The 16,493-nt window shown below is 34.5% G+C and overlaps 1 protein-coding gene across 1 annotated transcript in view; it reads right to left on the bottom strand.

Moving 5' to 3' along the window:
• Positions 1-15,976, bottom strand: part of OLFM3 (olfactomedin 3) — a gene marked incomplete at both ends in the record, with an annotated part of 202,433 nt that extends 186,457 nt beyond the window's left edge. The window contains one exon of the mRNA XM_081026775.1: positions 15,559-15,976. Coding sequence (XP_080882901.1) covers positions 15,559-15,627 — 69 coding nt within the window. The remainder of the gene's footprint in view (positions 1-15,558) is intronic.
• Positions 15,977-16,493: the final 517 nt, after the last annotated feature.

Genomic DNA, 16,493 nt, shown 5'->3' with positions numbered 1-16,493 from the left:
AAGAGAGAAATTATGAGCAAAGATATCCTTTAGATATGAAGGAGGAATAAAGAACTTTCAAGACATACACATGCTGAGGGAATTTTCTGACACATGACCTGCACTACAAGAAATACTAAAGGAGGCTATTTGACAACCATCAATAGAGACAATTTGTGGCAACCAAAACATAAAAAGGGGGAGAGTAAAGGCCTGAACCAAAATATGGGAATGGAGAAAGTAAGCGTGCTGAAAAAAATGGAATACTCTAAATATCAAACTTTCTTTTACATAAACTTAAGGGTAACCACTCAAAAAAATTCCAGAACTGAAATATATACTGTAATAAAAGAAGAAACACAGGGAAACATCATAGAATACCACCACACAGAAATAATAGACAACAACAAAAAGGCAAAGAAACAATGAAGACACAGTCTTACCAGAAAACTAAAGATAGAATGACAGGAAATCCTCACATATCAATAATCACCCTAAGTGTAAATGGACTGAACTCATCAGGAGACACAGAGTAGCAGACTGGATCAAAAAACTGAACACAACCATGTGCTGTCTCCAAGAGACACAGCTCAGCTACAAGTACAAGGATAGAGTCAAAGTGAAAGAGTGGAAATTGACACTCCAAGCAAATGATACCCAGAGAAAATCAGGTGTAGCCATAATGATATCAGATGAAACAGACTTCACGGTGAAAAAGATAAAAAGAGACAAAGACGGATATTTCATCATGGTAAACGGGACTATACAACAAGAAGACATAACAGTCATCAATATCTATGCTCCCTATCAGGGAGCACCAAAATATACCAAGCAACTACTAACAGAACTAAAGTGAGAAATTGACCAAAACACAATTATACTAGGGGACTTAACTACATCACTGACAGCTATGGATAGATAATCCAAACAGAAAATAAACAATGAAATAGCAGCCCTAAATGACACACTAAATTAAATGAACATAATTGACATATATAGAGCACTTCATCCTAAAACATCAGACTATACATTCTTTTCTAATGTACATAGAACAGTCTCAAGGATAGACCATATATTGGGACATAAAATCAGCCTCAGCAAATTTAAGAAGATTGAAATCATACCAAGCATATTCTCTGATCACAAGGCTTTGAAATTGGATATCAACTGCAAAAAGAAAGCAGAAAAAAACACAAATATATGGAGATTAAACAACATGCTTTTAAAGAATGACTGGGTCAAAGAAGAAATTAGAGGAGAGCTCAAAAGATACATAGAAACAAATGACAATTTAAATACATCCTAACAAAATTTCTGGGATGCAGTGAAAGCAGTTTTAAGAGGGGAATTTTAAGAGGGAAACAAGAAAAATCCCCCAAAAATAACCTCATGTTACACCTTAAAGTACTAGAAAGAGAAGAAAAGTGACACCCAACGTCAGCAGAGGAAAGGAAATAACAAAAATCAGAGCACAACTAAATGAAATAGAGAACAAAAAAAAAACAATAGAAAAAATTAATGTGACAAAGAGCTGGTTATTTGAAAAGATTAACAAAATTGGCAAACCCTTGGCTACACTCGCTAAGATAAAATGAGAGAAGACACTAATTAACAAAATCAGAAATGAAAAAGGGGAAGTTATCACGGATACCACAGAAATACAAAGTATCATCCAAAAATACTGTGAAGGACTAGATGCCACCAATCATTAACAGATGAAATGGACAAGTTCTTAGAAACATATAGCCTTACAAGGCTGAATCATGAAGAACTGGAAATTCTAAACGGACTGATCACCAGTAACGAAATTGAATCAGTCATCCAAAAACTTCCCAAAAGCAAAAGTATGAACCAGATGGTTTATATACCACATTCTACAAAACCTCCAAAGAGGATCTAATACCAACCCTGCTCAAACTCTTCCAAAAAATTGAAGAAGAGACAGTACTCCCTAGCTCATTTTATGAGGCCAACATTACCCTGATACCAAAACCTGGTAACGATAACACACAAAAAGAGAACTACAGATCAATATCTCTGATGAATACAGATGCAAAAATCCTAAACAAAACTCTAGCAAACGAACACCACAATGCATTAAAAAGATTATTCATCATAGCCAAGTGGGGTTCATCCCAGGGCACAAGGATTGTTCAACATCCGCAAATCCATCAATGTGATACATCACATAAACAAAATAAAGGACAAACATCAGATGATTATATCAATTGATGCAGAAAAAGCATTTAACAAGATATTACATCCATTTATGATTTAAACACTTAATAAAATAGGTATAGAAGAAAAATACTTTAGCATAATAAAGGCCATATGTTAAGCCCTCAGCTAATCTCATAATTAATGGTGAAAAACTGAAGCCTTTTGCTCTACTTTCAGGAACAAGACAGGGCTGTCCCCTATCACCTCTGCTTTTCATCATAGTGTTGGAAGTTTTTGCCAGAGCAATCAGGCAAGAGAAAGAAATAAAAGGCATCCAAATTGGGAATGAAGAAGTTAAATTTTCACTCTTTGCAGACGACATGATGCTATAGATAGAGAACCCTAAAGACTCCACCAAAAAGCTATTAGAAACAATCAATGAATACAGTAAAGTTGCCAGTTACAAAATCAACGAACAAAAGTCCATTGCATTCCTATATACTAATAATGAAATCTCAGAAAAAAAAATACAAAAAACAATTCCTTTTGCAATTGCTGCCAAAAGAATAAAACCTAGAAATAAACTTAACCAAGGATGTGAAGGACCTGTATGCTGAACTCTGAGACATTTTTGAAAGAAATTGAAAAAGACACAAAGAAATGGAAAGAAATTCTGTGCTCATGGATTGGAAGAATCAACATAGTTAAAATGGCCATATTACCCAAAGCAATATACACATTTAATGCAATCCCCATCAAAATCCCAACGGCATTTTTTAAAGAAATAGAACAATAAATCATCAGATTTCTTTGGAACCACAAAAGACCCCGAATAGCCAAAGCAATCTTAAGAAAAAAGAACAATACTGGAGGTATCACACTCCCTGACTTTAGCTTGTACTACAGGGCTACAATATTCAAAATAGCATGGTATTGGCAGAAAAACAGACACATAGACCAATGGAATAGAATTGAGAAACCAGAAATAAAACCACATAAATATGAACAGATAATTTTTGACAAAGAAGTAAGCTAAAAACATTCAATGGAGGAAAGACAGCCTCTTCAATAAATGGTGCTGGCAGAATTGGATAGCTATGTGCAAAAGAATGAAACTAGACTGCTATCAGTCACCATGTACCAAAATTAATTCAAAATGGATCAAAGACTTAAGCATAAGACCTGACACAATAAACTGCATAGAAGAAAATATAGGTACTAAACTTATGGACCTTGGGTTCAAGGAGCATTTTATGAATTTTAATCCAAAGGCAATGGAAGTAAAAGCTAAAATAAACGAATGCGACTATATGAAACTTAAAAGCTTCTGCACAGCAAAAGAAACCATCGACAAAATAAAGAGGCAATCAGGTGAATGGGAGAAGATTTTTGCAAACAGTGCCTCCGATAAGGGGTTAATATCCGAAATATACAAGGAACTCATGAAACTCAACAACAAAAAATCAAACAACCCAATTGAAAAATGGACAGAGGACCTGAAGAGACATTTCTCCAAAGAGGATATACAAATGGCAAACAGACATATGAAAAAATGCTCAACATCGCTAATCATCAGAGAAATGCAAATGAAAACCAATGAGATATCACCTCACCCCAGTCAGAATGGCTATCATCAACAAGACAAATAGTAACAAGTGTTGGAGAGGCTGTGGAGAAAAAGGAACCCTCATACACTGTTGGTGGAAATTCAGACTGGTGCAGTAATTATGGAAGGCAATGTGGAGGTTCCTCAAAAAATTACAAATAGAATTACTATATGACCCAGCAATCCTTCTCGTGGGTATCTACCCAAGAAATCTGAAGACATTTATTCATAAAGACACGTGTGCTCCAATGTTCATTGCAGCTTTGTTTACGGTGGCCAAGGCATGGAAACAACCAAAATGTCCTTCGATAGATGAATGGATAAAGAAGTTGTGGTATATATACACAGTGGAATACTATTCGGCGGTAAGAAAAGATGATATAGGAACATTTGTGACAATTTGGATGGATCTTGAGAGTATGATGCTAAGTGAAAAAAGTCTGACAGAAAAAGCAGAGAACCATATGACTTCACTGATATGTGGTATATAAACCAAAAACAACAAGAGAACAAGACAAAGAATTGAGAAACAAAAAGTCACAGGCACAGACAATAGTTTAGTGGTTACCAGAGGATAAGGGGGGTGGGGTGGGAGATGAGGGTAAGGGGATCAAATATATGGTGATGGAAGGAGAACTGACTCCGGGTGGTGAACACACAATGGGATTTATAGATGATGTAATACAGAATTGTATTCCTGAAATCTGTGTAATTTTACTAACAATTGTCACCTCAATAAATTTTTTAATAAACCACATTGGCAAGTGTATATATCATCTGTAAAATCTTCAATTTGTTCCTGATGTATAAACAATTATGTATGCCCCCTCAACCCTTATTTTTCTTTTAAATACATTTGAATATGTTCATCTCCATGTTACACATAAGTTCATTTACAATTTCATCAGTTTTTAAAGTATTATTCCATTTTTATTTTAGGACAAATATTTAGACATGGTGTCTTTTCTTGCTTTGACTAACAGGGGACTCATGATGGTTTGCCACCTTTGAGAGACACTGTAAGTAAATTATTGATTTATTCCATCCACTAGAGTCCTTGTTTTCAAATATCTTATGCACAGTTTTGAGTCATTACATTAAAATAGCTATCTCTTTGGCATGACCATCATAACTCTCTATACATTTCCTCCTGCTTATCCTGAGTACTTTAAGGTATATGGCAATCAAACTAGAGTCATTCACTTTGTCTAGCACTTGACTTGTTGTAAAGAGTAGAATATGTCTGTAGCATGATATAAATAATAAATAGGTATAATAAAATGTCTTTAGTGGGTCTTGAGCCAGGTAATATTTCAGTTTGTATAGTACTACAGTGATAGGCACTGAGATATAGTCATCATGCCGCAGAATATATTTGGGTGTAAAAATACTCACCATTGGTACTAATTCAGATAAACAATTCCCTAAGCAGCCATAGACATAGATCATTCTCAGAAGTGATGGCGTCTTTTGTAAGGCAATATTTCACCAGTGACATTTTGGTGCCAGTGAATCAACATTTCCAATACTGATTCTCTATTTGAAGCAATCCTGACATCTGGAATTGGTCCCTCCAGTAATGCTATTTAATCATCATGGGATAATGCTTCTTAATCACTTTCAACTTTGTTGGAAAAATAAAAATTCAATTCAATTTATGCCCTCTCTTTGAGGTTATCTAGATAGCAATAGCTGTTTATGCTGTCGAAACAATTTTATTGCTGATATTTCTTGTCAGAGACTTTTAACCTACAGAGTTAATTATGACAGTTTTGAATTTCTGATTATCTTTAGACATTACAGTTCAGATAAATCTAACTCCACTATACCTATATTTGCTTTTAATCATTTAATATTATTCAGTATGTTGGTTTTGTTCTCATGTAGTAATGTAGTACAGATATAGTGACAATACTGCTTTCTTTTTAGCTGGTACTATAGTAAAGATATATACCGTGTTTCCCCGAAAATAAGACCTAGCCGGGCTTATTTTACTATAAGACCTGGTATATAATATAATATAATATTATATAATGTAATGTAATGTAATACCAGGTTCTTATATTAATTTTTGCTCCAAGAGACACATTAGAGCTGATGGCCCCCCTAGGTCTTATTTTCAGGGAAATAGGGTAGTAAGAAAATAATTTCAACAGAGTATTTTAGATCCTTAAGAAAATAGTTCAGTCCCTAAAAAGAGATAGAGAAATATATATAATACACTAATTTATCACATAAGGCAAAGACATTTCATAAAATAAAAGTAGTCAAAACAATAAGTACACATTTTATTAATGTTCAGACTTATAAACCTATCCAAATACAATGGACACTTATACATACACCGAGGAATAAGAGGATATGATAAAATTGTCACTGAGTGTCAGGAAACACAGCAAGTAATTTACAAGAGTATGAAGGTTGTAGCAACCCAGAGTGTTACCAAATGTCAAAAATAGCACTAAGGATGGTGAGAGTAGGGCAGGAAATTAATCAAAAATTTAAAAAGACATAACCTTGCAGCATTCTTCAAGATAAATGACCTGGTATAAGCGTTGTGGCCCTTGGGAACAATGTTCTTAAAATCAGTTTTACTTCCTTTCGCCTAACATCTTGTCTAATGGGAGCATGTACCAAAAACACAGATTATATTCACGTATCATTTAACTCAGGGTTTTAAGTTTTTTAGTTGTTTCTTGACTTATGTTTTTCTTCATATAGTCATCTGTTCATTGAACAAGGGATTGTTAAGTATCTTATCTGAAAAGACACTGTGCTATTTGCTACTTAGGGGAGTTTAATGACCAAGGCACAGCCTGCACTCAGCCACAATAGAATTTACTAGGGGAGACACAATACAATAAATATCCAATTTTAAAAAAGTGGTAAGTATAATAAGACTGATTGGAAATAGAGTGTTCTGCAAATTTGGGAGAAAAAGAAATCCAGTTCAACCTGTGTTCATTGAACACCTGTTCCGTGTGAGACACAGTGGCTGTAGATGCAAAGATACATAGAACATATTCTTTTCTTATAGGAGTTTTTCATTTATCAAGATTACCTCTTCCTGGAATGTGAGGAGTGTCATGGAAGGATATATGGAAGAAATGACATTTGAATTACATCTTAAAATATAGGTAAAATTTTGACATATGGAAAAGAGGGAAAAACTTTCCAGGAAGAGGCAAATGCATGAACACAACATCTGTGATCCTCTTTCGGAACTCATTTTTTATTCTTCTGAAGGCTTGGTATTAGAATGACAGAAGGTATAGCTTTGTGATATGTTCTTTATAACACGAAACATAAATATTCTTAGAAAACTCTATTTTTAAGTGATTCAACAACATTTTTAAGTACATATTTTTTAGCACCATTCAAATTATTGGCACTATCGATAGAGATGGTCTTATGCTGTTCCTGTATCTTGAATCCCCCTTTTCCCAAAAGGGTTTTCAACTTCTTGTAGCAAGTAATAAAAATAAGTTAAATCTCACTGTAGTATGGTGTACAAGTATTTTTGTAATAATACATTTCTTAAGTATTAGTTATTCATGGGTAGTGTCTATTCTAGATTATTAATATATAGTTGCTCTTGTCTATTTTTACTCTTCATATTATCTATGTGGGTTGAACTCTGAAAACAATGTTGCTAACCTTTTTTTGATATCAGAGGGATTATTCATTATGAATCTGTAGCAACTGGACAGTTAACCAAGTTTACCATTTGGAAGTGCTGAAAAGGCTGCGTGAAAAAGTTAGACGACCTGAACTTTTCGCCAAAAATTCATGGCTTTTGCATCATGACAATGGACCAACTCATATGGCAATGTCTGTGAGGGAGTTTTTAACCAGTAAACAAGTAACTGGACTGGAACACCCTCCCCACTCACCTGATCTGGCCCCCAATGACTTCTTTCTTTACACAAAGATAAAGGAAATATTGAAAGGAAGACAGTTTGATGACATTCAGAACATCAAGGGTAATATGGCAACAGCTCTGATGGCCATTCCAGAAAAAGAGTTCTAAAATTGCTTTGAAGGTTGGATTAGGCACTGGTGTTGGTGCATAGCTTTCTAAAGCAAAGGTGAGCATAATGATATTCAGCAATGAGGTATGTAGCACTTTTTCTAGGATGCATTCGCGAACTTAATTGTCTGACCTCTTATGTTCACAAAAGTGATCATTTCTCTTGACTGCTATGGTTCAAATGTTTGTGTACCCCACCCCTAAATTTGGGAAGTGGGGTCTTTGGGAGGTAATTAGGCCATGAGGATGGAACTCTCATGAATGGTATGTGTGGCCTTATAAAAGAGATTCCACAGATCTCCCTAGCCCCTTCCACTGTGTGAGGTCATAGTGGGAAGACATCAGCTGTGAACCAGGAAGAGGACCCTCACAAAACACTTGACCATGTGGTGCCTTGATCTCAGACTCCCCAGACTCCAGAATTGTGATTATCATGAACTCCCTAGTCTGTGGTATTTGTTATAGCGGCCTGAGAGAACTAAGACGATGACCCCCTGCCCTGAATGTTTTTAGATTGAGTAATTTGAGAAAATCTCTTTTTAAAGCTCTGTCTTTAATATTTTTAAATCTTCGAGAGGATTTAAACTACTTTATCCCTGATATGGTTTGCAAAGAAACAAGAAGCCCATACTCTGCATGCTGGTCAAAAAAGTAGTTTTATCCATTGATAGAGTCTTTGTTCAAATTTATTCATCCTATCTGTGATCCGCTCTCTATGCTTAATTTAAAGGCTTTTTTCTTGGTGTCATTTGGATCTGATATTATTGAACCAGTCTTCATGTCTTTGTACTTTTTCCTAAAAAACTTGAAAGAGGTATCTTTTTGGATATAAGTATGATGTAAATTTTTAAGGTAGCATGTTGAAATTGGAGCTTTGGTCAAAATTATGGGCTAGTTCTGAAAAACCCTGCTGATAATTTTATATTACATTCACTTTCCTGAAAGCTGAGAAGAGGGAACAGCAAGATATTATGACCTTAATAAACAGTACACAACATACTTTAGATTTGGTTAGAGGTTAAGTAGTGTTAGTGGAATATTTGCATAGAACTTTATGATTTAAAATAGATTTTCACATATATTACATTAATATCATCAATAACTTTATAAATTCCATTGCTGTTACATCTAGTCCATAGTTAATGTAAAATGAACTTCAGAGAGATTATGTGTCTTACTGAGAAGTTGCAGAGTTAGGATTTAAAAACAGTTCTTATGAATTCATGCCCAGCTACCCCTTTTATATATCCATTAGTTTGGAATACAATTTTTAAAATTATATTTGAAAATTGTCATAATAATGTTAACATCATAAAAGAATCCTTTAAGGTTTTATTTGATAAATAGCATAGACTGAGTAGATGGATGACCAGTTACAACATAATATTTTTTACTTAAAACTGGATTCTAGGTATTGAATATTTAAATAGCTTTTGATATTACCTTAATATTTTAATGTGACTGTGAAATAATACATTAATCCAAATGCATGGATACTCCCAAAGACTCACTGTCATCTCACCTAACCTACCAAGAAAATTGTCTGATTTTCTATCTCCTTTCTTAATTTCATTATTGCCAATTTTTTAAAGTAAAAAGATGGCTAATTAATAATAATAAGTAAATCAAATGCCAAGTGTAATCTCCTAAACTGCAGCTTTACCCAGTCTCATATTTTTTCCTTTCTGTATTTTCTTACTACAAAAATTGAGGTTTTTCTAATAATTGCCGGTCTAAAATCATTGAAGACTTCCTGCTTGGGGAAAGTCAGTAATGAATATGCAGGACCTTTATAAGTAGCCCTCCCAATACCTTCTACATCTCTTCAGAACAAGAGCAATTCCTTTTATATGAAAAATAAGTTTTCACTTTACTTTTCACTTTTTCATTGAATAAAAGACTTAACGGCTGAAACAGGAAACATGTTGGCTTTCAGATCCACTAGATTGATAAGCAATCCTGTCAGGGGAGCATAGTTCTGATGTGTGAATGGGTAGAAGCCTGAGTACATGAATCATGAATGTGGAGACAGAAGGGAAGTAGATGGTGGTGAATGAGGAAGTAGATAAAACTTCATGATATTGCCGAGGCAGGGTGAGCACCAGATCTCACAAAGTTTATGATCTTGCAAACAATAGACTGCAAAAGAATTTGCTAATTTTTGATGAATGATCAAATATTATTGAAAAGAGTATCTTAGTCTTTTCAGGCACTATAACAAAATACCCCAGACTGGGTTGCTTGTAAATAGGTATTTATTAATCACAGTTCTGGAAAGTACACCATCAAGATCAGAGCGCTAGTGTGGTCAGGTGAGGGCCCTCTTCTGCGTCACAGACTTCTCCTTTCTTCACATGGTGGAAAGGGTGAGCTATCTCTCTGGGACCACTTACATAAGGAAGGACACTAATCCCATTCATGGGCACTCCATCCTCATGACCTAATCAACTACAAAGGCCCCATATCTTAGTACCATCATCTTGGGCATTAGATCAACATATGACTTGTGGAGGAGGAAAGGCACAATCATGAAGATTATAGCTCAGAGTCATTCTAGAATTTAACAAAGAAGTTTTAAGAACATGTGGACCCCTAATTTTACAGGTGAGGGCACTGAGATCACATACTCCCCAAAGGTGTGTGTGTGTGTATATATACACACACACACACACACACACACACACACACACAGCCTCATTTATATCCTCCTTTCTATTTGGTTCAGCCTTGCAAAGCAGATAAATTCGTGGTTCTGATTTACTGGGATTACTATTTTATTATCATGTTCTAAATCTTCCTGTAAAAGAAAAGGAGGTTCACTCTTGTACTATCAAGGTCATTACTTGTACTATCAAGGTTTTATATATATATAAATATGTGTGTATATATATATATATATACACACATATAGGTGGCAAAGTAGGGATGAGAAATTGAGAAATGAATGACCCTGAATTCTGCTGTCTATGTTTCTCACTCTTGCTCTGCTTTCCCTCTTGATAGAGCATCAGTGGATCATCACAATAGTAGTTTTTAAAAGAGAATAGTTGCAAAATACAAGGAACAGAAATTTTTTTAAAAATTAAGGAAGGCAATACAATTTTAACCTTTTCGAGTTGCCAAGAGAAAGAGTAGGAAAGAATATTTAGTTTCTGCAAAATAAAAATTTAATTGGATCAAGGAGGGTGTGATAAAATGAGAGTAGAAAAGTCACTTGCTCTTTCAAAACATGGATGGGCTGATTGAGTTTTTCACTTTCTACTATATCAGGGTTTATTGGTGTGTAATTACAGGTCCTTGCCACATGTCATCGATCCATATTTTCTGTTTCAATTTAAGTTGACCCTGTTGTATAGGTGTCTCTGGTATACAGCAGACACAGGAGAAGATAGATTTTTAAGTTGAATTTTAAAGCAGATTGATACTGATCTCAGTTTATTTCTCTTGCTCTATTTGCTTTCTATCAATTTCATTTAAAAGTTGTAAGAACAAGAACTTTAACTAGATTTATCAACAAAAGCCACCTCTAGCCAATTTAGGTCTTTGATGATTTTTTTAGCAACACCAAACACAAAGACACTTACACATGGTATATTAACTTATGAAACATTTAACAATATCATTATTGAAATTCTCTTAGTTCCCATCATGTTTATATGGCTTTACAAACAACTGTCTTATTTAAGGCAAGAGTTCTAATTGGCCTGGTTGTTTTGGACAGAAAGAACTGTTTGGTGTGAAGATTATTGCTGAATCATTGTTACAGTTTATGTCTATAGTGTAAGCAAGTACCATGGTGACAGTTCTTTAATGTATTTCTAGGTAGGAAGATAGTGAATGCTTTCTCAATCTGAGCATGCCACAGCATTTTGTAATATATTTGTTACACAAGTAACTTTAAAGTTCAATAGGCACTGCAGTGTGTGGCTATGCCCATGCCACCTCTTTTTAACGGTTACTCAAGTATCTGACTCTGTTGTAAATATTCTGTGTGAAACCTGCACAGCCTCATTTATATCCTCCTTTCTACTTGGTTCAGCCTTGCAAAGCAGAGAAATTCATGGTTCTGATTTACTGGGATTACTATTTTATTATCATGTTCAAAATCTTCCTGTGAAAGAAAAAGAGGTTCACTCTTGTACTATCAAGGTCATTACTGAACTCAATTCCTTCATTTTAAAAGCACAGAGATGCCATCTAGCAGCCACCGTCAGGAATTTCCTACACAGAAATACCCTGTTTCCCCGAAAATAAGACCTAGCCGGACCATCAGCTTTAATGCGTCTTTTGGAGCAAAAATTAACATAAGACCTGGCATTATATTATATTATATTATATTATATTATATTATATTATATTATATTATATTATATTATATTATATTCCCCGTCTTATATTATAGTGAAATAAGACCGAGTCTTATAGCAATTTTTGCTCTAAAAGATACATTAGAGCTGATGGTCCGGCTAGGTCTTATGTTTGGAGAAACACGGTAGCACTTTATAAAACCGAGCAGTAATTGAATTCCTACAACCCTTCAGTTTTTTTTAAAATATACTTATCTAATGAATGATGATTTCTTATATTGCCTATAATTCAGATACGCCATTACAAATGAAACTAATTAATATCTCTTAAAATAGACAAAGTGATACACCAGGAGTTCTAAATGGAACTGGAAACTTGTTAATAAGATTTTAATTAAGAAAACATAATTCTCATAATTTTCCTGAGAGAAAAATTGATAATCTGTCTATATAAAAATACAAATAATTAATCAGCAGTGAATTGCCTTCCTTTGCCAAAAGAAAATACTAATCTTGCTAATTTTCTGATACATTAAATGAGAGAAAAGTAAGGAAGAACATGCTGAAAGCAAGTTCATATTATTAATATAGAAGTTTGGGAATTTTTTTACAATTTAAAAATAAAATTGACTTTCAAGTAACTATTTTACCATAAGATGGCGATACTTAAGCACTTTATAAAATGTCATAGAAGATCTGTAAGTTTCAATCTCAGGAAAAATTATCATAAACATAAATATTATATTCTATTCTATGAGATGGAATTGGTACTATTGTTAGAAAGCCTTTTTGTTTTCAAGTAAATTGATATACAATAAGCACTTACTTAGATAGATAAATTTTCAATATTTGATATATGTGGCAATCCTATCATTGAAGAAAAACTATTACTTTTTAAGATCTCTCCTATTTTGCCAGTTGTATCCATATGTGATTATACATATGCTTACTATAAACATAAAGTGTAATAATATAGAATAGTTTTAACATTTTATTTTAAAATCTTATGAAATATATCTGTCCTAACATATTACTATGAAAATAAAATCATCTGTTTAAAATTTCTGTACATTTAAGTGTCATCACTTAATTATTACTTATTTTTCCAAAAACTATGGACTTGTGTGGTACTATATTATTAGAATTTTCATTTAAACTTCACTAAAACCAATTTTCATTATGAAAGCTACTTTTATTATGTAAACCCTTAAGTAATTAGTGAAATAATAAATAAAATTAGAGAAAATTCCAAGTTTATAACCTAAGTGTCAATTATTTTGAGAATTGAATGGTGCCATTTGTGATTGAGGGGGCAATATAGTTTGGTGATCAATACTAGTTTGATAAAACATTCGAAAGTAGCTTTTATTTGATTTTTAAAGCAACATTTTGTCTACCAGTCCAAAAACTTTTTGCAACATTAAAATCATTTGCTATGAACATATTAGTATTCTCCATAATGTCATATGTGGTACAGAACAAGTTACCATCATCTGTTCTTCGCACACAGTAATGCAGTATCTAGAAGCTGAAAAGGGAAGTTTGAAAAGTTAATGTATGTCTTCCTCCCCTGCATTTCTCAGTTCAGTTGTACCAAAAAGCCAATTAAGTCTGAAGAAAAGTTTTATATTGTTGAATACCCAGAAATAAACTTGTCAATACTAGAAAAGTTTATGTTGACTAAAAATGGTTCAATTATTTGGAGGATTTATCTCAGTATTTAACAGAAACTCTTCTTTATTTATGTATATTTAATTTGAAAAGAATAGAGTACAAGAAGTGAAGATATTTATGTATTAAAGATATCAGACAGATCACACATGCAATTGTTAGTAAAGCTCTGTATTTTTGAATTCATTTTAAAGGATGACAAAACTCACTTTTAGTCAAGTGATTTGTTTTTGCAATAACTCGGTAATTAAGTTTATTTAAAAAAATGTTTTACCTAGGATATACCAAACGAGGTACCTAATGGAATATGTTTAAAAGTTTTAACCAATGTAATATGATGAAAGTGGCAGTGGAACGTGTCACTATAGATCCAGAGGCAACAAGAAAAAAAAAGATTTAAAAAACATAAAAACAAAATCAACATTTGTACCTAGATGTAAAATGCTTTAAAGCTATCACTTAGTATGTAAAATAATCCATTAATATCATTAAAATGTCTTTCACACACTGTATGAAGATTTCACAGTGACAATATCAGTACAACTATTGCTTTAAAATAAAATTATTTTATTCTCCTCAGGTCTCTCTAAAGAAAAGTACACAGAAATAATTACGATTATATATGACATGATTCTAAGTTTTCACTATATACTATATTAGGCCTAGACATGTTCAGTCAGCCACAATATTAGATTATGCTTGGTTACATCTTAATTAGTTCTATTCAATTATGAAAATAAACTTAATTTCTCTTCACCACATAGATGATGTAAATCTTTGAAAATAACTTTACAATATTCCAAAATACAGCTTTTAATGGGTTAGTAACATGGCACCATTTTTCCTGTTGTGTCAAATTGCTCTTGACCAGTTAAATAACTAAAATATGTATTTTTAAATTGCCTCTTACTCTTTTTACGAGATGCCCTATCTCTTTTTCCAGATAATTATGATTTTCTTAGAATGCTGAAGCTTCCAATTATCTTACTTTATTATTAAGACTTTGCTCATACATGGCTAAAAATATTTCTCCTTATTTTTCTGCCTTTTTATAAAAAGAGCTTAGCGTTTAGTTGCCAGTACCGGATAATTTTCAGAGTTCAACAGCTATGAGACACCTCATCCTTCCTATTGCCCTCCTCATCTGATAGGATTCTCACTTCCTGTTTTTTAACACTGGTTATCAGAACTTCCTCAGTGCCCCCTAATTTCCTTAATGAAAAGAAAGAAGCAAATAAACACAAGCTTCTTTCACCAACGTCTCTCAGCTATGGCAGAGAGTGTAGCTCTGCCTCTCTGCCGTGTGTGTTACAAGCAGCATCCGAAATGTTTTTGGACACAAACTGCAGTACGTCTGCGATAGGAGTATTACTGACTATCGCAGGAAAATGCTTCTCTGCTTTCAACAAAGAAACGGTTCATTATCTCCTAATACATGTTTTCAAATTGCATTGCTTCAGCTGCTAACTCCTTTGCATTACCCGTCCGACTTCAGAAAAGCACATTAAGCACTTGATACAGAATAAGCTCAATTCCCCAGAGAGCCGCATTGCCCGTTGCCTGTACACATTATATTCGCTCCTGGTCCCTCCCCCCACTCCCCCGTCTGTCCAGGACTCTACCTTGAGGAGCTGTGCCTCTGGTAGTTCACCTTATCTTCCAAGAGGTAGGAATAAGCCAGGCACCACAAGATAGCTGGAAGAGCCGTCTTTCGTGCCGTTTGGGGGGCGTATTTATTTGCATTTTTGATCGGTTGGTTTCATATTGCACATTATTTCAAACAAGAGTTAAAATATTGCCCATACCTTTGAAGGGTCTAATCCAGCGAGCAAAGACAGCAGCAGGAGATTCAGTAGGTTGGACGTCGCCTGCATTCTGATCGGGGTTTTTGCTCCTTCTTTACTCTCTTGTATGTAGCCACTCCACTCTCACTGCAGAGACCTTTCCCTCGTCAGTTGCACTTTCTGTCTGCCAGTCAGAACAGAGTGGAGACAGAGGCGGTGTGGCAGGAGCTGGAGCAGTAGCGGCAGCAGAGGTAGCAGTAGCGGCAGCAGCGGCAGCCGCCCTGGGGGGCGATCATTCCGCAGGCAGCCTCAGCGCTGGGAGTACGCGAGCTCCAGGGTGGGTTCGGGTGCAGTGGGTGCTGACCAAGGTGCTGAAGCTCCTCCAACCTGTGCGCCCCAGTTTAGGCTCTCTTCTGCTGTTTTCTAGCCAGTCCACCTCAAAAGTTTTGACCCAAGAAAAAGATAAAGGGAGTAACCGCTGAGAGAGGTGTGGAGACCTGGACAACGGATATGACATCACTACAGCTCCTGGGGGTTTGGGGGGATATTTTGCCGGGAATTTGTTAACCAAACAAGGATTACTCTCCTGCTCCAGTTCAGCATTTGCTGGCAACTTGAGCTGCAGGGACGTAAAGAGTCAGCTAGATACAAGATTATGAAACAAATAGTGCCTGGAACCTTCTGCTGTCATTGACAGAAGATTTGATATCATATTTAGTGTTTTAAACAAAGTTTGCAGTGCAAACTATCAATGTGTATTTTCTGTCCAAGGCACAAAGTTTGTGGCTGTTATATATGCATATATGCACTGTCATTTATGAATAGTCTATTGAAAAAAATTATTTGGCTAGATATTAATGTGTATTTATCTGTCTAGGGCTTTTGATAATCAGAAAATTCTATGCATAAATAAAGAGGCTTTCTCTTTTTTTTTCTTATAAAGTGGATATTCCATT

This window comes from Rhinolophus hipposideros, assembly GCF_964194185.1.
Source record: "Rhinolophus hipposideros genome assembly, chromosome: 19".
In the NCBI taxonomy this organism is placed as follows: Eukaryota; Metazoa; Chordata; class Mammalia; order Chiroptera; family Rhinolophidae; genus Rhinolophus; species Rhinolophus hipposideros.
The sequence above is the reverse complement of the archived record's forward strand: the minus strand, read 5'-3'. Positions and strand labels throughout refer to the sequence as shown.